Genomic DNA, 23,743 nt, shown 5'->3' with positions numbered 1-23,743 from the left:
AGTAAAAACTCAACCATTTGCTCCCAATGGCTTACATACACACGTTCTTGGACTGGGCCTTGAGTTTCGATATAGGCCTTTACTTTGTTCTCAATAAGTTCAGGAGCCTCTCCTCGCCATTTTACTTTACGCAGGTTGAACGTGTCTGAGTGCTGCGTAATGGCGTTATTCTTCTGAGCGGCGTTTGTTCTATTCTTCAGATTCAGTATTAACGGCAGATGATCACTTTCAGCTCGTGTAATTATCCTAAAGCTGTTTATTTCTGAGAGCTGCTTAATACTCGTAATTATAAAATCTATTGTAGAAGCGACTTTTCCACTCAGGTAAGTTGCCACTGGGGGCGCGTCCCACGGGGATTTACCGTTCATGATTATTAAGTTGAGTGCTGCTAGTTTGTGGACAAAGTCCAATGCACCATTCGATACTTTAAATACTATAGAGAACCCCTTTATCTAAGAACGAGGGCTGAAGTCAGATTCTATAATGGATTACAATGAAAGATTCTGAATCCCACACACCTGTTGTTCCAGTAGCTCTGTCACTATACCGTCACCAACTTTAATGGGGGTCCAATTCTAAGGGCTTTCTATTTTGAGGGACTCCCACTATGTAAATGTAATTTGCACTTGTATAGCGCCTATCACCCAGGGGTCTCTAAGCACTGTACGAATACCGCTGTGGAACCCTTCCTGGCCTGTTCCTGTGGGGTGTCCACTCCTGGGCACCACCAATGTGAAGCCAGGCATCCTAGCGTTGTTAGGGCCGGTGTGGTGATTAAGCAAGCTATTGCCCAGAGATGCAGAGTGGAACCCATGATTAGAGTAGGCACCAAGGCGAGAATTATTGGGTCCGAGGACATTGAGCCAAAGACCCTGCTGCGACGGGGATTGAACCCTGGTCCCGGGCCAGACCTCTGCCTCAGGGTCTGCCGCTCTAATCGGTGAGCCACATTTCTCTATGAAACCGGCCTCCCTACTGGTTTGCGAGTACTTTAAGGGCATTGGGGCTGCATGCTTTCCACTTACAAGGGACCAGGACATTTTCAGACCTACCTTCCATACACGTGCAATGCTGCAGGTGCAAACAGACGAGGAATGCTGTAATGAACACATTTTGATGAAATGTTTGATCCATGTTTAGATTCATATGTGAATAAACACTCAATTGGATTGATACACTTTTTAAGAAATCGAATAGCTTCAGATATTTCACCCGAATATAGAATTAGAGCCAGCAAATATCACTGTGCAGTGTGATAAAATGCTGCCAGTGATCTGATGGTGAATAAGGGAAAACATTCAATATGCATTTCCGAGTTTCACTCAAGATTGTGTTCCCATAATTACTGATTTAATTTATGAAGGGAATGGTGTCGTGAAAATCTTGACTATTTTATTGCTCCAGAAAAACCAGGCACATTCAATTTGGAAGAAAGTTGGCTACATGTGTATTTCTGAAAAGACTGGCAGGGGTGCAGAACCTATAGGTGTCTTGAATGTTACTAGGGAGACAAATGCCCTATTCCACAGCTACTTATGTTGAATTAAAATCATTGTGAGCTGCTAATAATAATAGAGTTAGTGTAGTGAACACATCCGACAAGATTACACAAGTGGCCAACTTATGCATGATTGCTAGTTGTATCACCTCAGTGCATCAGGCATGGGTGCCAACAGTGATGGAAAAGATGCTTTGCCAATGAGGATTGACTCTGCATGGATAATGCATAAAAGCCGTAGCTGCAATGCCCCTAACACAAAGCTAATAATATTAGTAAAAGGTCTCTCCACCCCAGAACTGTATGATTTATCACTCAAATATCAGCTTCAAATATATTTTGAAAATTCAACCATTTTTCTCCAAACCTCAGCTTATGATTTATGAAAATACACATATTTTGCAATCGAATAAACATTTTTCAATTTCATTTAAAATATGTAGTATTAAATTCAGCAAAAGCTCCCAATTTAGTCGGCTGGCTGCACACAGGAGACAGTAGTGGCTACTCCGCTAAGGGGGAGGAGCATCGCCCCACTACTCAAAAGAAAAAATAGAATGATAATTACGTATCATTATTATCAAATTATTTTCCCTATTGCAGTCAATTGTGGGGCTGGGCGGGGCTTGCCAGAGCAGGGGAGGAGTGGTTTGCACTACCTATGTGCGCATGAACTGTTTGGCCCGCCATCTTGGGCCTACCAAACTGTTCATGCGCACGTTGCATGTTCCTACCTTGCTGCATTACACAGCCTGGCGAGGAACATGCACAGGCTCCCTGTTCCAGTCGGAGCGCCGATCCACGACGCTCAGACCAATCACAACGCTGCACTGCAGTGTTGTGATTGGCTCAGGGGAGCTTGTATGCCTGGGTCCTTTCTGCTGTCGGCCGGGACAGGAAGATGAAGAGGACGAGGACGGAAGATGGAGGAGAGGCGGGTCTGGCCGGTAAAGTTGAGCCCTTTTTTTAATTACTTTCCTCTTCCCCCTGTCCTACGACCCCCATCAGGTAGCAGCCACTACTGACAGAAGAGCTTCTGACAAGTAGGTGGAGAGCTACCAGTAGCTCATGAGATAGTCACTGGTAAAGCTTGCTCTATTCTGAATAATATAATGGTATTATGATCAAATTATGTTCAGATGTTCAAGGGCTAATTGCAAATTGGTGTCTTTTGGACTAATGTGCAGCCAAATTCTCTGTTTGAATCTCAAGCAGATTTCCAAAATGTGGCATCCTGTTTCACTCAGACTGGCACAGTTTTACAATGCAGCTCCAGGATGAAATGTGTCTCACCTGTTGATAGAGCTGACACAGACTCAAAGGAGAATGTTTACTACAGAATGGAGAAGCATGGCATTAAGCAAACATTGCTATCGCCAAGCTTCTCCATTCTGAAAAGGCATGGATGCGCCGTATTCACAAGAATGCGGCTCACCCCTGCGTTTCCCCTAGTGCTGCGGCTGAGTTCAGCTGCCTAGCGCCAACGCAGGCACCCTTGCACCAACATGGAACGGTGTCTGCTTTGGGGGAAATGATTGTTTACGTGCAGGAAGGTCTCCCTTCCTGCACACAAACAATCATTCATGGCGTTTAAAAAAATTCTATTTGTGCTGCTTAATGCATAGAAATTGCAAAACGTAATTTCTTTAAATTATTATTGTTTATGTGCAGAAAGGGCCACTTCCTGCACATAAACAATCAATGGCAATTTGCTTTTTCTATGTGTGCTGCTCAAGGCAGCACACATGGAAACAGCAAAAACGAGGAGAAATACAGCATTTCTCCTCGTGTCGCCTGTTTAAGACCAGGTTTTCCCTGGTCTTAATTTTGGCCCTGCCCCCTATTTATGACACCCTTGTAAATAGGGAGGCAGCGTCAAAATCAAGGGGTGTTGTGGGGGAACGCCCTCGCAACACCCACTGCCCTCCACCTTCACGCTAAGTAGAACGTGAAAGGGTGCCTTATTTTAAATGGCTCAACACTGCCTGGTAAATAAGGCGAAGCCCCTATCATCAATACAACGTGGTTGCAATAGGGGCTTGTAAATATGCCCCAGTGAGTTAAAGGTATTTTTCTCATCGTGTGAGTTGCTAGGTGCAAACATCAGCTGAACAAAGGTGCAGTGAAAGAGAGGAAACATTTAGTCCAACGAACACATGAGCAAATATTTGTGCCTTTTCTTCCTGCTCTTTTCCACACATTGATGTCATTCTCCCTGGTGAGCCAGTCGTGAGGGAACAGTCCGGCTTGTCTAGGAAGATGTGCACTTAAAGATCAGTGTAAGAGATTCATCTTAATGTGCTGGTGGTCTTTCTATTCCCAAGCCTTACAATTCCCACATTCAAATTCTTCATGTGTTGGTCGCCTAATAGCCAGACCAACATTACTATCACAACCAGAGTGCCAGGGCCCCTCATTAATTCAGATTTGCTTGAATTTAGTGTGCAGCAGGATAACGTATAAGTGAATACTTCTCATATACTCAAGTGGTTGTATGATCGTCTCCCAGCTGGCCCAACTTTTCATAATTTCCTTTAGCTCTCATATGTTTTCCCTTTTCACCCAGAGAGGTTAATGTTTGAAAACGAATGGCTCAGTAAAATGTGTTAATCCCCATTGGTCCATTTCCTTCTTCTTCTATCACATGTGTCCTATGTCGCCAGCGGCCCACCTTTTACACAGATAGTTAAATCTAGTTAATGGAAATCCTCAACTATTTTTAAAGTTTGGTTTTATTTCTAAAGTCCATGTTCATTGGTCTCCAACTGCTTTGCATGCCATCATAGCCATTACTTTCTTCTTTGACCTGAAGCTTGTTCTATCTACACTGGATTTTACTACTATTAAGGATTTATCTTTAAAGGGGCATATTACCTACAAACAGCGATATTTATCGCTAAGTAGGGATAGCGGCCAAATTATTATCGCCGCGCTTCACCGATTTTTATCGCGGAAATTACTTGCTATTAGCAAGGTTTATCTCAAAAACTATAAAAATCAGGCGAAATGCGTGAATATCGCTGACAATACAGCGATATTCACGCATTAGCGTGAAGCAGCTCTTAGCCATGTTATCCACCTCCCATTGGATAACATGGCTAAGAACTGGTATTAGCAGGCGTTAGCTTTAGGAGATATTCGCGCTTAGCGCGAATATTTCCATCGCTTCGCCTTTGTAGGTAATAGGCGATAGCGATGTTAGTGACTGTTTTCAGTCACTAACATTTTGGCACACTTTGCATTGCATGTCATTAGCGATAATTATCGCTGACATGCAAAGCGGGCACCAAAATGCTCGCTGTCGCCTACAAGCTGTTGCTAACTGGTGTTAGCGACAGCTTGGTAATTGGGCGATAAAATTATCGCCGCTTTAGCGGGAAAACGTCCCCCTAAATCGGCGATAAGGCCCTTGGTAATATGCCCCTAAGTCGCCAATATACAGTAGTATGTGGATCACTTTTCATTTACCTTCAAAGGCGTCCTATCAAGAAGCTTCTATTATTATTATTATTATTATTGGGACACTTGTAAAGCGCTGCGTTACGCACACCAGCGTGTCCACGCGCTGAAAGTGGGAGAGGCAGCGAGCAGGGAGCACAGAAGCTGAGCGGACAGTTATTTAGTGTAAAGGAATGTTTTAAGTTTCGCTCGGAACCTAGCTTCCTCCGGTTCCAGGCGCAGGTCCGCTGGCAGTTTATTCCAATTATTTGCCGCTAGGCATCTAAAGGACCTACCTCCCATGCGGGCTTTCTTGACTCTAGGGATCCTCAGTAGACCGCCCCCTGCAGATCTAAGCGCACGTGTTGGTTGGTACACTTCGATCAGTTTATTCAGAGGGTCGGGTGCCCTGCCATTCAAGATACGATGACAGGTGCAGAGGGCTTTGTATTCCACTCTTCTCCTCACAGGGAGCCAGTGTAACTGCTGGAGGGCCGCCTTAGAAGGCGCCCTTTTGGGCAGCCTGAGAATCAAACGTGCTGCCGCATTCTGCAGCACTTGCAGGCGTGCCATGCTTTTTTCTGGAGCCCCCAGGTACAGCAGGTTCCCATAGTCCGACCTAGCTGTCACCAGAGCATGAACCAGGGTTTGACGGGCATCAATCGGGAGTAAGTCAAGGACCTTTCTCAGTTTCTTCAAAATCCCAAAACAAACTCCCACCACCCGGTTGATCTGGGGGCCAAAAGTAAGACCCGCGTCAAACCACACCCCCAGATTGCGTGCCTCTTGGCAGGGGGTTGGGGTTGGTCCAAGACAAGATGGCCACCATGCCGACGACCAAGCAGACTGGGCTCTCCCCATCACCAGCACCTCTGTCTTGCTGCTATTAAGCTTCAAACAGTTGATAGCCATCCACTCGGCAAGATCTTTCATGCACGACCGGAAGCCATCGGCAGCAAGACAGGGCGCGTGCGATAGGGAGATCACCAGCTGCGTATCGTCGGCATACGAAACCAATTGGAGACCATGACTCTCCACAATCGAGGCAACAGGCGCAACATACATATTAAAAAGGGTCGGGCTCAATGACGAACCCTGCGGCACGCCTTGGCCCAGGGGCACCCCCTTTGAATAGCAGTCTCCTTGCCTGACTCGAAAGCTTCTCCCCTTGAGGAAGTCCTGGATCCATCTCAGCGCGGTGCCAGAGATGCCACCTCTGTTCAGACACTGTAGCAGGATGTTGTGAGCTACAGTGTCGAACGCCGCGCTGAGGTCCAACAGGATCAAAGCCATAGTTTGGCCTGCATCCACACCCTCTCTCAGATGTTCCGTAGCCATAAGAAGGGCGGACTCGGTCGAATGGCGTGGCCTAAAGCCAAACTGCGTCGCGTGGAGCAGTCCCGTCTCTTCCACGTGCTTCATAATTTGGGTATTAACCACCTTTTCCGCCACTTTGGACAGAAAAGGCAGGAGTGAGATGGGCCTCAGATTCTCTAATACCTCGAAGCCTAAGTGGGGTTTCTTCCGGAGCGGGAGCACCACCGCCTGTTTCCACCCCTCAGGCAACTTCCCCGATCCGAAAGAGATGTCCAGGACATGCCTCATATAAGGCTCCAGAACTTCCAGGCTATCCGCCAAGCATTTGGGTGACACCGGGTCCTACGGGGACCCTGATTTGACAGAGCGACACACCGCTACTAGTTCCTCAAAAGGGGGGGTGCGGAAGTTTGTAAGATGCCCTACCGTCTCCGTGTCCCCCAGTGCTACCTCAAAGTCAATCCCTGTCGGCGGATTAGGGAAAGTCGAGTAGATCTTCTCGACTTTAGCGGAGAAATATTCGGCAATACGGTCACATGACTCCGTTGAGCAACTCTCCGGCTCTGTGGGTGAATTTACCGAGGTCAGAGACTTGTAGATGCCGAAGAGTTCTTTGGCCGAATTTTCCGCCCCCAGGATTTGTCCTGCATAGTAGGCTGCCTTAGACTTTTTAATCAGCCTATGGTGAAGGCGCCTTTTTTCCAAAAACAGTTCCCTAGCCTGGTTGTCATAAGACACCCTCCAGACTCTTTCTGCCCGCCTACAGTCCGCCTTTGTTAGCCTCAGCTCACCACTAAACCATGGGGCTGATCGTTCTTTCCGAGCACATGTAGATGTGCGGCAGAGTGGGGCTGTCTGGTCAAGCGCTTCAGTGATGCGCTGATTCAGGTTAAAGACCGCTGTTTCTATGTCTTCGCCCCCAGGCTGACCATCCCTACTTAAGGCTTGATTAAAATCCTCCACCGAGAATTTAGCCCACTTCCTCCTGAGATAATTAGGGGGTGCCTGACTGGCTTTGTTGGTTTTTAAGCTCTGTATGGAGAATGCCACCAGAAAGTGGTCTGTCCAGGGGATAGGCTCTATACCGGACACCTCCACACCTCCCCAGTTAGCATAAACCGGGTCCAAAAGGTGTCCCTGGCGGTGCGTGGGGTCCGATAGCTTCAATTCCAGTTGGAGAGCTAGCATATCCCGACAGAAGTCCTTAACCCCTGTGTCCTCTGGGCAATTTAAATGCAGGTTCAGGTCTCCTAATAGGAGAAATTTGTCCCTGCGTAGGGTAGCCTCCATGAGGCTTTCTAGCAGGCTCTCCCTGAACTTTCTATAAGTGAATTATCTCTCTGTTTAAGAGAACTAGTATGATTAGCCAGCCTATTTCACTTCTTCAGTTCTGCTACTCCCATGGTCTCTAACACAGTGTCTCGAATTTGACCTAGTTTGTTGTGCCTTCATATAGGTTCCTTAAAGTAAGTTTTAATACTGGATCAATGGATGCCTGTCTTCATTCTCCTAGAGTCCTGGCTGCCTACTGTGTCATAGCTTTGCTCTAATCAATGAAAGACAAATATAGAGCCATTCCTTGCGATGTACTAAGCATAATTGTATCAAAATATTTATAATGTTTGGTATCCCCTAATGTCTCCTAACGCCATAATTAAAATCTACAGATTTCGGGACGATGGGCCCGATTCACAGAATGAACTTAAGACTCAATCCTAAACTTACTACTGTTTTGGTATTCACAGATTGCACTTACTACTTTTGGTATTCACAGAATGAACTTACTACTTTTGGCATTCACAGAATGCACTTACTACTTTTGGTATTCACAGAATGAACTTATTCATTTCGGTATTCACAGAAGTTAGGACTACTAACTTTAGGACTCCTAAATGCCTTCTGTGAATACCGAAAGTCTTAAAATTAGGATTTTTCTCAATTTAGTAGTAGTAAAGTTAGGAGTCCTCACTGGCAATCACCTATGGCCACATTCCATTCTATTGTTTATTACCCACTACACCACTCAAAACAGAGCTCAGTTATAAACACACCAGTCTTGATTTTGTTCCTATAGGAACAGTCAAGCCTGGACTGTCAGGTCAGATACCCTCCTGGTGAGAACATAAAAGCAGTCTCAGGCCATTTTCAGCTTATCAGGCCTCATCAGTTAGATATAGCTTCAGTCCTGTGGCGTGGTAAGTATGGTACCTACATCTGGGCATCCCCAACGCTCTTAGGGCATCTACCACACCAAACAAAAAATGATTTAAGTAATCCGATTCACAAATTACTGATCTCTGTCTAAATTGCCATAGTACGTAAAATTCATGACTGAGATGTAACCTCTGCAATTGTCAGTGACTAAGATGTTTTGTAAGCATTCCACGCATCACCTTTGTGTTTTCCTTGGTTACAAGACATTATAAAATGTTAAAATCCTCTATTTCAGCACAGGGGTGAGTATGATCCTGTCTTGCACTTCCTTGAGCTGCATTACACGCTTTCAGTACCATAGTAACACTCCTGCAACAACCTCTTCTTGTCCACCACCACCGTTGGTGTAGTTAAATTATTCCTTGTTACTGCTCCTTGTCTTTTCTCTTGTTGGACCCCTAGCTCACCTCCAACAGTCATCTGAACATGCACATCATGCTAGGATAAAAAAAAATATTTAAAAAGACAAATCTCCTGCTACTTCATGCAACAGACCAACTTGGAGGTACGCAGTGCTTAATGTGTAAACGAATACGTATTGGTGGCCAAAGCCGTGCTCAAAAACCTGTGGCTGGTTCTATTAAATGTCGGGCCCAGAACACCTAAAGCTGCGTAGCCTTGAATCCACCTCATGTCTCTTTAATTCACTACCAGACACTCCCTGCTCCTTTATCTCACCCCTGCAGGTTCCTGCTTTGTCGCTTTGTGAATTATCTTTCCATCTTTCTCTTCCTTCGTCTTTCCTTTTTTGTGTTTTTCCCCCTCTTGCTCTTGGTAATTGTCTAATACAGAAAAATAACTGCAGGTCCCCAAAAACGAGTGCCTGTGGTCCCCAATAGCCATCGCTGGCTCAAATTAAGCACTAGAGGTACATGACGTATCCGAAACCTGATAGCAACAACATCTCGTTCGTGACAAGGCAACACCACAGTCAATTTGTGGGAACGTGTTGTTGAGTATAGCAAAAAATAAGCGGGAATACTGGACTTTGAAGTAGAACGTAGAATGTCATTGCTTCAAAATGCATTGGGCAGCAACATAAATCAGATTGCACCAAGCAATTTAAGGAAAGATTAAAAAGAAGCCAATACATGTAATATTCAAGTGTTCAATTGATAAGTTGAATTCATATTCTTATATGCCTCAATGATTCTTTATATTCCATGAGACCGAAAATCCAGACAAAGACCTTAACATGTGCTAATAAATGTTATTAATTACTTATAATTTGTGTTTCTACCTGCTTGAAAGTCTCTAAAGCCTTAGCATTATTGCACACTTACACACACTTAAAACACATTTCCATTCTGTTATCCTGTGCTTTAAACAGCACATCCCAGCTTCACACTCTTAGCAAGCTTATAGCCTCGTTCTGAATTTGGTACAGCAAAGCGAGGATAGGCAAAAGCAGGAGAGCTGGCTTTTGCGGGAAGACAATTGTGTCAGTGCCCCAAGATCTTCTTGCGTTCTCCCCACATAGAATAGCTTGGTACCCGTTCATTTACGCATATCTGGAGGTGCCGGTCTGTGTTACATTTTCCCACGTTCATTCAGTTGCACTGAGAAAAAGTGTGTAAATGTAGCACCAAAATGTATGGCTTTTTGCATTACTTGCCCCAACTGATTCTGCTCAGGGGAGAACGCTGGTCCCCTGATTTGGGAGTTGCTTTGCTAATGTTTTATGTTTGCTGGCTATATTTTTGCATTAAACACATTAGACTTTTATGTGCTATCCAAAGTGTCATTTTTTTATAGTAATGAAAGAAGGAATTTGTATACAAGATAAATCATATGCACACAAGTTCTAAATAATGGGCCCGATTCACAGAACTACCTTAAGATAAAATCCTAAGCGTACTACTTTTGGTATTCATAGAAGGCATTTAGTAGTTTTAAATTAGGTTTTTGTCTTAAATTAGGATTTTGTCTTAAATTAGGATTTTGTCTTAAATTTAACTTAAGTTTAACTTAAGACAAAATCCTAACTTAAGACAAAATCCTAAACTTACTACTTTTGGTATTCATAGAAGGCATTTAGTAGTTTTAAATTAGGATTTTGTCTTAAATTAGGATTTTGTCTTAAATTTAACTTAAGTTTAACTTAAGACAAAATCCTAACTTAAGACAAAATCCTAATTTAGGACAAAATCCTAACGTAAAACAAAATCCTAACTTAAGACAAAATCCTAATTTCGGATCACTAAATGCCTTCTGTGAATAACAAAAGTAGTAAGTTTAGGATTTTGTCGTAAATTAGTTCTGTTAATCGGTCCCATAGAAATTAGTATAGATTTCTTGAATATTATGTGTGGTGTTCCGCAAGACAATTTGCTAAAAAGCAATCTGCTTAAAGTTTATTGGATGCGCCAAATTGATCAAAGTGCAATATGTTCGAGGCACACAACTATTTGAAAATAAGGAAAATATGTGTATACTCTTCACAAGAAGGGATAGTTATTAGGGTGTAAAACAGAATTCTGTGGCCTCTATTTTTTGGTGGTGAAAATAAAGAAAACAGAGGAACATTCTTCACAGGAAGGAAGTCTTATTAGAGGGTGCGATTGAATTCTATGAACACCATCTTTTGGTGGTGGTTCTGGTCTGTCTCTTTTTTTAGGTCCGGTCTACAGACACTTTTAGTTTTCTGTTATCAAATAACTATTGTCCACAATACAATATACTTACAGTGGGCTGTACATCAGTTCTCAGCTAATTAACTGGTAGCTTTCTTGTCTAACTTAGTTCCCGGCAACTTGTCACACACGTCCAGCAAAGCTCCTCACCCTACCATCCACACTGCGATGAAACTGCACACTCACACTGCTCTGACAATGTACAACAGCCAGGCAGCTGCAGCAGTACCCTCCATGTTCACCACCCACACTGACATATATAACAATGCACCTCAGTTCTTAGTCTCACAGAACTCCAGCAACGCTCCTCAATTTTCAGGGCAGGACCTGCACTACAATACCAATGCAACACCACCCTCCACACCTTTACCTCTCTCTGCATACACCACTCCATTGAGAGGAGCAGCACAGCTCCATCCACGGCACCTACACTGCTCTGCTCCAGCTCCCGCAGTGTTGGGGCACACCCACTTTTCTGACAGTGCCTTTCCATCTACCTATCCCCACCACCCACAGTTTGACAATGCACCTCCATTCTCAGTGCTCACACAACTTGGTCAGTGGACCTGCCTTCTCTGTACCACAGTTAAGCATAAACATCATTTCACTGTGTGTACAATTAGGAAGGTAATAGAATGTTACCGCTATTAGAAAAGATACGTGAAGACAACTTCCTGGCGCCTTTATGGGTGTCTATATTTTAATATGTATGATTTTATGAGTGCATTTCTAATCAATTATACTTGAAAACAGTGACTTCATCAGAGTCCATATCTTAATGTTTTCCAGCAAAGACACAATTTATCAAGGATATACTTTTCAGTAAGATTCGGTCCTATGAAGAAATAAATGGCTGACAAAAACACACACTACTTTGTTTTACTTAAATTGGATGACATTGTTGGTGGATTGTGTCTTACCACGTCTTCAGTTTTAGGATTAGAGGAAATGTGATTTTCTGTGATTGCTGATATTTTTGCATCATTTTCTGAAAAAGCATTTCCATTCTTCTGAAAAACAAGATTGTAAAACTACATTAACTAAAAGAGAAAATGATGTCATCAAAATATTAGAGTACATAAAACTACTAATACAGGGCTAAGCATTGTGCAACTGTGTAATTTACAAGACAGGTCCGAGTACCGTTTCTTTAAACACAACACCAAGTAACAAGCAATAGTAATAGGAATTAGCAATATATGATGTATTGTATTTTAAAGTCAGTGTAGTTCTTCTTACTTTTTTTCCAATGTCACTTCCAGTGTCATTTGGAGGTGTACGTAAGTTATTGAATGTGTATTAAAAGAGTTCTCCCATATTCCAGCCACCAAGGAAAAAAATAGAGATGTACTATATCTTATTGATTATTATAGGTTAATCTATCTGCAAATGAGGCTCTGTCTAGACCAACCAATTACATGTTAGTATCCCTCTGTCATTTCAAAACTACAGCTCAGTCTCTCTTCCTCCCTACCCAGCAAACACCCTAGAGCCACACGTGGCCCACGACTTATGCTGCTTTCTAGAGGACTCTAAATGTTTTGATCCCCACCAAGCAGACTTTCGGCCCACTCACTCAACTGAATCAGTCATTCTTTCTGTGGTGGATGACATGAGAGAAAAAGCAGATAGAGGCAGCACTCAGGCACTGGTCCTACTAGATCTATCCATGGCTTTTGAGACTGTGGATCATGTGATTTTGTATGACCAAATCGAGGCCGCAGGCATACAAGGAGCCGCCCTAGACTGGATGAAATCCTTCTTCAAAGACCACGCCCAATCAGTTTGCCTCTTCCCTTACCGCTCAGCTAAAGTCCACTTGAATTGTGTAGTACCACAGGGCTCTTCATTATCTCCACATATTTTCAATCTCTATATTCGCCCTTTGGTACACTCCCTCCAGCAGAAGAAGGCAAAAATCTATAACTACGCGGACCACATGCAGCTGATCTTTACCATTGACGATACGTTGGAATCAATGGAGTTCTTCCAAACCCCCATGCTATATATTAGAGATTGGATGAATAATAATCAATTGAAGCTCAACTCTGATAAGACTGAGATTGTCATCAGCAATAACAAGTTCAACCACTGGAACCCTTCCTATTGGCCGATGGGGATGGGATCTCCCCCTATACCAAAGAAAGCTGTAAAAATTTGATGAGATATCTAACCATGAAATCACAGATAGGAGCGGCAACATCCTAGTGCTTCCTTCAACTGAAGAATATTGGGGCATTCTTCTCAATGGAAGCAATTATTCAAATCACCATTGCATTAGTCCTATCAAGAATCGAATATGCAAACACCCTCTACCTGGGATTCCCAACAGGCCTCAACCTCATACTTAAAATGGTGCAAATCCAAGCTGCAAACAACATAGGCACTGTCATATTGAACCATTGATGAAGAAGCTACATTGGCTTATGGTGGCCAGACCATTCTTAAAGCAGGCTGCATTATCTTTAAATCACTCCATTACAAAAGCACAAAGTTTATATCTTCAAAAATCCAGAGCTATACCCTGACTCGCAGTCTGAGATCAGCTCAAGGGAACCTCCTAACGGTTCCGAGATTTAAGCAAAAGAGGCTGGGAGGAGCACGATTCTCAGTGATAGGTCCCCATATCTGGAACTCACTCCCAACTAAAATTAGACTAGCAGCAAAATATATAAGCTTCAGGAAGTTGCTGAAAGCTTGGCTATTCACACCTTCGGTGAGCATGTGCTATATAAGCTTGGTATAACACAACATAATATAACCCAGGGGAAAACAATCAGGAGCAATTTGAACCAGTTAATAGACTCATTCCCTCTCCTCAAGCAAATGGCAGTGCTCTAGACACCCTACTGAGCTATCCTTTGCTAAAAGGTCCTCATAGAATTAAAAGGGGTACCCTTTCTCCATCCTCCTTCACTTCAGTGTCCTGTTCTCCAACTCCAGTTACAGGAATGCTTGCAATATACTTCCACAATCTTGGGAATTTGTTTTACACCTTTCATCATGTGCAATGCTAAACGAGGGCCCCTCCGAAATTGAACCCACTGGTCTCAGCAGTCAAGCTCACTCTATACATAGAGTCTTACTACTAGACATGTGCCATACATCCACCATGCGAATGTCAGTGCAAGGGGCGTAGCCTCAGGGAGGGTGTTTGGGGTGTTACGCCCCCTAAAAAATGTATTCTGTAGTAAATAGTTGGGTACAGGTGCATTCAGTCCAGTGTGGTGAGATGATTGTCGGATTTCACCTAGGACTTTTACATGTTCCACACAGACAAAAACACATACACTCTCTCTCTCATCTCTCTTTTAAATACCTTAAAAACTGTGGTCTGTTTTAAGTCCCCCTAACAATCCATACTCCTCTCTTAACACTGCCTCTTACAACCCCTTGTGTCCTGCTTCTCATATTATGTATGCTAACAAGATATGCCGGCGTGATTGATAGGAAACCTGAAGCTCACGCCCACATTCTTACTGATCAGCTACGCCCCTGGTCAGCGCAAGGGTGTGAATGCTACACTTGAGTGGAACTTTGGATGAGTGGGTCTAGCAGGCCGCACTTGATCCTCTGCTCAGGGCTATGAGTCTACAAACATCGATATGCTGTCAGCCTATCACTGCTCCTTTATGCCAGCTACCCAGGCCATTGACGGTAATCCCATGTTAGTAACTAGGGCTCGCGTCTTGTGCTCCACTAGGTAACAGAACAGGTTCTGGACTTTGGATTTTCCATTAGCACGTGTAGCCCTCAGCGCACACGCTAGATTAGCTACTAGCTGGGCCAACAAAAAGTCAAAATAATAGTTTTTCACTCAGTGAGATCAGTCAGGGCAGGGGTACAAGGCACACGCATGTATGCCATGCAAGTGGCACTCCCATCCCAACAAACTCAGACCAATCCACAAATCCAATCAGTGGCTAAGCAGGTTGCCAGCACATTGCTGTGTTATGGGCACAAATGTAGGCAGTACTGACTCAGTCTCTCATACTTTCTTTGTTTAATAAAATCCCTACCAGTGTGATGGCCAACAATAAATATTTTTTAAGCGCTCAGAGCTGATTTATTTTGTGGTGTACCTCATATGAATAGTGATTATAATGATTAAACATGCATTAATATGCAAAGATATACACATACACAAAGAGGTTGGCATGCACATGGACATACATACTTAAACAGGCACATATACACGCCCAGAGATAACCAGACAAACAAATAAAGCTCTCAGAAAAATAGTCAGTGTCACAACTCACCCAATGCACAGGACCTGCCACAAAGATATGTAAACATGCTTAGCTCCCAACAGAACGCCACATAAGCGCGTCCTTCTCGTTCAGATGGGCACACACACAGAAATACACAAAGATGTTGATAAACACATACAGAAAATATAAATCACCAACTCATACACACAAATATACCCATTCAGGCATATGTAGTTGCAAACACACACACACAAACTCACAGACGCCCAGGCACAGATGGTCATTTGTAGGCACCTATCAACACTTGCCTTATCTTTCCTCCAACACGTATAATGTTTTTGCAACTATTTGAAAAGAATGGACTATAGGATTTAAAAAGAAAACAAATTATGACGTGATGTTTACAATCGTACAGACAGATGTATGAAAAAGAATTTATAACTTATATCAAACACAACTTTCTCTCTCTTTCGCTTTAGTAAATTTCACAAGTCAGAAATGTACTTTTTTTTTTACAAACCCGTAGGATGTATATTCAGTGCCTTCATTTGGAAAAAATAATAATAAGTGCAGGTGCCAAGGTTTTTCTTTGGAGTCCACTGCGGGCACTTCAGAATGCAGGGATTGCTTAATATCAAGGATGCCTACTCTTGATTTCATCTCATGCGTCTTCCTCCACCACTGTACACTTCGGACCTCATTTATGAGGCCCTACCGGCAATTTTGCGCCACCGGAACGTCACTTTGTTGACGTTCTGGTTGCGCAATATGCCACTAGCATATTTATAAAACCACGTAAATCCATGGTTTTTCATGGCCTTATACATATGTGTCCCCTTCAAGGAGAAAACTGTGTGAAAGGGGCATTCCATGGGTGTTGCTGGGGGCGTTCCCAGCAGCATCCTTGGCTTTTTGACACTGCCCCAGATTTACGAGAAATCGCAAGTCTGAGGCAGCGCCCAAAACGTATGCCTCCCTGTGGGGAAGCAGAAGGGAGGCACACCGTGCTGAAATATCTTTATTTCTCCTCGTTTTTCCTCTTTCTAGGTGTGCTGCACACCTAAAAAGAGGAAAAAGCCTCTTGTGATTGGTTTTGTGCAGGAAAATTTCCCTTCCTACACAAAAACAATCATCCCCGTAATGCAGGCACCCTTGCACCTTGGAGCAAAGGTGCCTGCGTTGGCGCAGGCAGCCCATTGTGCGCCGGGGCAAAGGACAGGAATTCGCTGTATCTAATAGAGTCGGCACATTCCTGCCCTTTTGTTTTATCAAAGGGCAGCGCAGCAGCAAGGGCTGCTACCCTGACCTACGGCAAAACACCCACAAATGAGTCCCTTCCTGTCTCTTTATCTCATTCTTTCAGGTTCCTTGTCATAACTCTGAATTCTTCCTTTGTCTTCGTTTTTGTCTCTCTCTCTCTCTCTCTCTCTCCATCTCCATCTGCAACCACTTGCACAAATTAAGCACTGATAACAGATCCATTTGCCACACCCCTGTTAGATGCATGTATGCCCTTTTCACACATTTGTGTGGCCCATGTACTCTGCTCACTCTCTTCTTATATATGTGCCCTGCACACGTACAGCTTCCACAATCCCAGCCACGAGCTATTGACAGTCACCAGTGTGTCACTTCCTGCGGAAGTGAGTTGCCCTTTACTAGACAGCCTTGAATGGCTTACTGCTCAGTGCCTTCCGTAAGTATAGTGACAGTGACACATTGCAAATGGCAGACTGCACGCTCCGCAAAGCCACTAGTAAAACATAACGCAAAATAACCTACCATAATAAAGTGCCTACAGCAAACAAAGAAAGAAAGCATGCCTTTTACAAAGAAGCCTCTCCTCAAAGGCAAGCGCACAGATCTGACGTCTTTACTGACTTCTGTTCTCCAGAAAGTAAAAATAAATTCTCACATCTTTCTAACACAAAGCACACACCAGGGACAGATAGAGAGCCTGTCCAATCAGATTACGAGGCTCAACAATCATTCTCAGGTGCGTCAGCCATTCAGGGAGCAGAAAGGGTCAAACACTCCTCAGCCAGTGTACATACCTTCTCTTGAGAAGACACACATGGCATCTCTCTTTCCATCATTTCATCCCACCAACCCCACCCCCAACGTTACCGTTTACCAATAAGATTCTAATGTTTGCCTTCAGAACATTTGAACAGAAAGGACCTCTTTATCTAAGGAGGAGGTTCAAAGCGTATCATCAAGCTAGGTCTTTGAGAGCTAACAACCTAAAACGTCTTCAACTGCTGCGGTTCTGCAAACTTAGGAGAGATGGAAGATCTTTTGTCTTTCTCACCTCCAAGCTCTGGAACCCCCTTATTCTCAGGCTACGTCTTATTCCGTCAGAAATGGCTTTTAGAAATAATCTGAAAACTTTTCTTTTTAATTCTCATCTGGTTGGCACCTGATTCAGGGTGGGCTCTCTGTTTGGCATGGTTATTGGCATCTTGCTGCTAGTGCCAGGACACCTCTTCAGAAGCAGCTGTGCACTTTATAAATGTTTATTGTATTGTGTATACAGTCAGCATAACCACACTGCAGTCACGACACATAGTCCACGTACTCCCTATGCCATGACAATGGATTTTACAAGCCATTGGAAATTGCCTGAGTGATATAGAAAAATGTAAATAGGGGCCTGCCGAGCAGTTTGCCAGGGCCAAATTCGATTTCCAGTCTGGCATGAGGGAGAGGAGATTTCCTTACCTCTGAATGGGCCTAGTCTGCCTTACACAATGCTGTCTCCCCCTCCTGCCGCGAAGCTGCACCAGAGAGGGTAGAGCTGGTTTTGACTGAGCACAGAGCCTCTCTGACACCAGAGAACAAAGAGAAAAGGACTATAAATATTGGTTCACAGACCTCAGAACTTTAAAATACTTCTGGACAAACCTCTGCCAAGGAGAAGAGCTGGTGAAACTGAAGAAGTACTGCCCCTTTGCTGTGTGCTGTTTGTGGGTTGGCCTGCAGTGGTTGTTTCTGCCAAGGAGAGGACCAAGAATTTGCTGTGTGATGTGTATCCTGCTTGAAGAAGATCTCCAAGGGCTTGGTGTAGAGCTTGCCTCATGTTCTGAAGTCTCAGGGACACAAACACTTAATTTCCTCTGCCCTCCTGCATCTAGAACTGCTGTTTCAGATGCCACAGAGGAAACTTGCATCACCGCCGCCGGCAAGCGACGCCGCGACCTGCAACTAAGCTGTGGATACCGCTCGAGAAGTGCATGACGCACCGCTCGACTTGCACCACATCCTGACGCTTGCCGATGCCACAAAGTATCAAGGCTCTGGCTCCGGTGCGGACAGCGAGGTCGCTGTCTGCACCAGAGCCGAGGGCACAGCTTGTGACGCTCACTACACACCGCCCTGACTCGCACTGCAGTCCCAACTTCCCCAACACTGGTGCTCCATCATCACAGAACCGATATCTGCCGTTGGTGACTTCCTGAATTCATCGAAACCGCACCATCGTAAGGAACCGACACCTTGTCGCCCCAGCAACATCACCTCCCCGGCAATAGTATGGAACCAACTCCTCACCTCCCCAACACAGTAAGGAACTGATGTCTCGCCTTCACTGCATTAAAGTGAAGAACCGAGGCCTCAACTCACCTGGGGTCATAAGGAACTGACGCATCACCTCCTCTGTGGTCGTAAGGAACCGACGACGACCGACACCAAAGAAGCATCACCTCCCCAACACCATGCACCATCTTTGCTTTCATCGATTGCCAAGGTACTGTTATTTGGGGGTTTGTCTGACTCCGCGCCCAACGCCATGCACCTCACTGTCGGCACCGTACTCAGGATTTTCATCTGTCACGACATCGCATTAGCTCCAGGTGGAGTTATTTGTTGCTAGAAGCTTGATTTGTGTTAATAACCCATTTTTGTGGATATCTTGATATATGCATTGTAGATTTTTGTCGTTTTGGTCTTGTTTAGTTTAGATAAAGATTCGTTATTTTTCTAAACTGGAATTTGTAGTGTTTTCACTGTATTACTGTATGTATGCAGAAATGCTTTACACACTGCCTCTGAGATAAGCCTGTCTGCTTGTGCTAAGCTACCAAGGGGGTGAACAGGGGTTATTTTAGAAGTATATCCGCCTTACTCTGATTAGGAAGAAGGGGGCCTACTTGGACAAAAGTGCAAACCATTGCCAACTAGAGATACCCATTTCTAACACTTATATAGTATGGTATACAATTGCTGGTTAGCGATAGGTCTCCACTGGCAAGTATTGGTTTGAATTGTAACATATGTGTATGTTGCATGTTGCAGCAACTTATGGTTAAGGGTGTGGCAGTAACATAACTATCATGGATAGGGAGGATACGGTAATTCTAATGATATCGATGATAATTACAATGATCTTACTTTATGTGTGATAACATCCTCCAGCTCTCTATATCTGCAATTGAATGGTGTATGGACATGGTTTGGAGTGGCACCCTGAATTCACGCATGGCACTGAATTGTACTATAACAACTCTGCTGATATTGCTCATATTTGCTGTAAACTACATTAAGGGAAAATTTAATAACATAAAAAATTACGCAACTGCTTAGCCCAAGACAATATAATAATAAACATTGGCTAAAAGCACAAATATTTTGGGGCCTCACAAATCAAATTTTGACAGAGCAGTTCCTGCTAGTGAAGAGAACTACTTTGGATGTGGTCCTTGCGAAAGAACAGAATGTTGTTACTCAAAGTGAAGATAGTTAGTGGCTGAAGTGGACTGACCTACCGCGGTATGATGTATAATGTAGTGGGAGGAAGTAAAATGTGAATAATACAGCAAATCAATGGATGAATAGTACTGTCAGAAAACACGTACACGTGCATTGTATAAATACATATATGTACATACATATATAAACATAAAGACATGTATATATGCATAAATGCACATATATACACATAAATACACATATATACATATATATACATATATACATATGTATACACACACACACGCACACACACGCACACACACACACACACATATCACCTTCCCTGGCGGAATTCAGAAGAGAACTCAAGACCTGCCTCTTTGGCAGAGAACTGCAAAAAGAACAATTGATGGACAGAATGCAGAACAATGTCATACATTCGCCCCAATACAGAGATCTGGGCCTAAATCCCTATTTTTTTTGATCACCATGCCATTCCAGTTTGGACCCAGCCATATGCAAATCAGTGTTGACCCTACGCCCAATGGGAACAGTCTAGACCGAACTGCCAGGCCAGGTCTACCAGGATAGCTTGACTCCAGTGGCATGGAGAGCACAAGACACACGTCTGGACATGCCCGTCCCACTCAGGGTGAACAATGCAAAAAGAACAATTGATGGACAGAATGCAGTACAATGTCATACATTCACCCCAGTACAGAGATCTGGGCCTCAATCCATCGTTTTTTTGCTCATCATGCCATTCCAGTTTGGACCCAGCCATATGCAAATCAGTCTTGACCCTGCGCACAATGGGAACAGTCCAGACTGAACTGCCAGGCCAGGTCCTCCCTGGACTTAAAACAAGCATCATAGGACCGGTTTCGAGCTTTCAGCCCTCATCAGCCAGGATAGCTTGACTCCAGTGGCACGAAGAGCACAGGACCCACATCTTGGCATGTCTGTCCACTAAAGGTGACAAATACAAAAAGAACAATTGCTGGCTAGAATGCCGAACAATGTCATACATTCACCCCAGTACAGAGATCTGGGCCTAAATACATCTTTTTTAGCTCACCATGCCATTCCAGTTTGGACCCAGCCATATGCAAATCAGTCTTGACCCTGCGCCGAATGGGAACAGTCCAGACCGAACTGCCAGGCCAGGTCCCCCCTAGACTGGAAACAAGCATCCTAGGACCAGTTTCGGGCTTTCAGCCCTCATCAGCCAGGATAGCATGATTCCAGTGGCATGGAGAGCAGTATAGTATAGTGTGCACATTATTTCTTGCAGACCCATTGCTGTTTATTAATCCAAATGTTCTATAGCCAGCACCATATCTATTAACAAAGTTCATAAACCTATATGTCATCGCAGTATTTCACCGATGGATAGAATATACATTTCTTTGTCTATTTTTTTCAGTAACATTCACTCACTGATTATATTCCGTTTTTTGTTTATTTTAATTTAGGCAACATCTTTTGCCTTGTCTCCCTTTTTTTTTCTTTTCATTGCACATCTAGCACTTTTGGGTGAACTATGTAGGGTTTTTGAGAGAATTTTTTATTTATATTCTCTAATTAATTTACTTACAGCCTTGGGAAAGCCCAAGTCGTACTGACCAAAGGGCGAAACACGTGTCAACTTTTTGGCTGTTTTTACCTGCAGAGCGCAAATATAAAAAATACATAATGAAGACTTTCTTCAAAAAATACCTGGGAATTGTTTTCCTCTGGATACAATTGACCCAAAGAAAAAATAATCTTGCAGTGATTAAAATCACCTTTATTACATAAAGAGGAGCACACACACATATCCTCAACAAACTGTTATGAATACAAGGCTGGAAAGGTACAGTGCCTCGAGTAAAAGCATCTTAAGAAACTCCAACAGAAGATAGGCAATAACATTCAGTCTTAGGATTCCTGGACCTTCACTTAACCCTCAAGTATGTCCAACAAGTATTTGTAGGGCACAATGAGTAAGTTGTATTATCTGGAGACGTACCGATCTCTAAGGAGTTGACCAGAGCACAGAAGCAATGTAGTGCAGGGAATCCGTGTACCTCAACTGCAGCACCAATTGCTCCTGGAGACACACCGCCATCGGAGGCCCAGCAACAGTTCCCAAAGAACTCACCAGAACTTCAAAGAATTGGCACTTTTTGTTTGGACTGCAAATAAATTCTAACTGTAGGGGAACAATCTGTTGCCCCAGTTTTGGGTGCTGCAAAAGTGCCTCAGTGTTAACCTTTTTGTTTGTTGTTTTTAAATGACACTTGTTTCCTCAGTTTTCAGTTTAAAAAAAAACATTTTCTAGTTGCCATTTTATTTGTAAAAAAAACAAAAACAAAAAGTTCTGGAAAAAAATACAAAAAGACCAAAGGTTCTCATTAGAACCCACTTTCTTGGTTTAAAAAAATAAACTGTATGTGTGTGCATGTATAAGTAAGATTATGAGTGAGTGAGTTTCTGTCATACTGAGTGAATTGATGCATGAGAGAATAAGTGGATGTGTAATTGGTAGAGTGAGTGGGTTTGTGGGTGAGTGGGTGTGTCAGTGGGTGTATGGCTTAGTGTGTGAGTGTTTGTATGGAAATGTAAGGTGGTACATGAGTGACTGTATTGGTGAGTGAGTGGGTGTATAGGTGTGTGAATAGACATATGAGTGGGACTATGGGTGAGTAAGTGGGTGTATTTGTAGCTGTATGGGTGAATGATTGGGTGTGTCAGTGGTTACATGGGAGAGTTACTGGGTGTGTAAGTGATTATATGGGTGACTGAGTGGGTGTATGAGTAGGTATTTGTGTGAGTGAGTCTGTTTACAGCTATAGTTAAGTGATTGGGTGTGTCAGTGGGTGACTGAGTAGATATATGAGTGACTGTATGGGTGAGTGAGTGGCTGTTTGAGTGCTGTATGGATGAGTAACTATCTCTGCTAGTTGTTGTAGTATTGGTGTGTGAGTGGGTGTGAGTACCTGTATGGGTACGTGAGTGGGTACATGAGTTGTTCTATCAGTGAATCACTGTCTGGGTGAGTTACTGGGTGTGTGAGTAGCTGTATGGGTGAATGAGTATATCAGTGACTGTATGAGATACTGACTGTGTATGTCAGTAGCTGTATGTGTGACTGGCTGTGTTAGTAGTTGTATTGACGAGTGACTGACTATCAGCAACTGTATGGGTGTGGGCTTATAAGTGGTTCCCTGCATGAGTGAGTGGATGTTTGAGTAAGTGTGTGATTGAGTGGGTGTATGAGTGAGTGAGTAGCTGCATGAGTACAGTATAGATGATTGACTATCTGTGAGTAACAGTATTGGTGAGTGAGTGGGTGTGTTAGTGCCTGCAATAGATGAGTGAGTAGGTGAATTAGTGCCTCTCTTGGAGACTTAGTGTATGAGTAGCTGTATAACAGTCTCTCTTGGTGTTCAATTTCACCACAATAGATGGTATGGTTTATCTGTTTCAAAACAAAAAGAACATAGATATAAGTTAGTATTACTTCTTACAAAAATCTGCAATAATCTTTGAGTTCCTGCAATCTACATAGAAGAAATACCGTACACCCCCTTTCTTAAAAATTAGAAATCCCCCTTAGAACTTTGGTTGAAGGAACAACAGGTAAACATTTGGAAGTTTGAAAGCCAGTTTTTGTTTGAAATTAAGGTTGGTGTCCATGAATTCTTTCCATCCAGTTACACTCTTTAAATAGACAGTATTGTGTCCAGCTGTTACATTAA

At 43.4% G+C, this 23,743-nt stretch overlaps 1 protein-coding gene across 1 annotated transcript in view; it reads right to left on the bottom strand.

Annotated features, from left to right (window-relative positions):
* The window catches only part of SLC23A1 (solute carrier family 23 member 1), a 479,920-nt gene that overhangs the window by 341,221 nt on the left and 114,956 nt on the right, over window positions 1–23,743 (bottom strand). Inside the window, exon 2 of the mRNA XM_086931444.1 lies at window positions 12,021–12,110. Within this exon, the coding sequence (XP_086787570.1) occupies window positions 12,021–12,110 (90 nt within the window). The remainder of the gene's footprint in view (window positions 1–12,020; window positions 12,111–23,743) is intronic.

This window comes from Lissotriton vulgaris, chromosome 7 (genome assembly GCF_964263255.1).
Source record: "Lissotriton vulgaris chromosome 7, aLisVul1.2, whole genome shotgun sequence".
Taxonomy (NCBI): domain Eukaryota; kingdom Metazoa; phylum Chordata; class Amphibia; order Caudata; family Salamandridae; genus Lissotriton; species Lissotriton vulgaris.
This window is presented reverse-complemented; position numbering and strand designations above follow the sequence as displayed.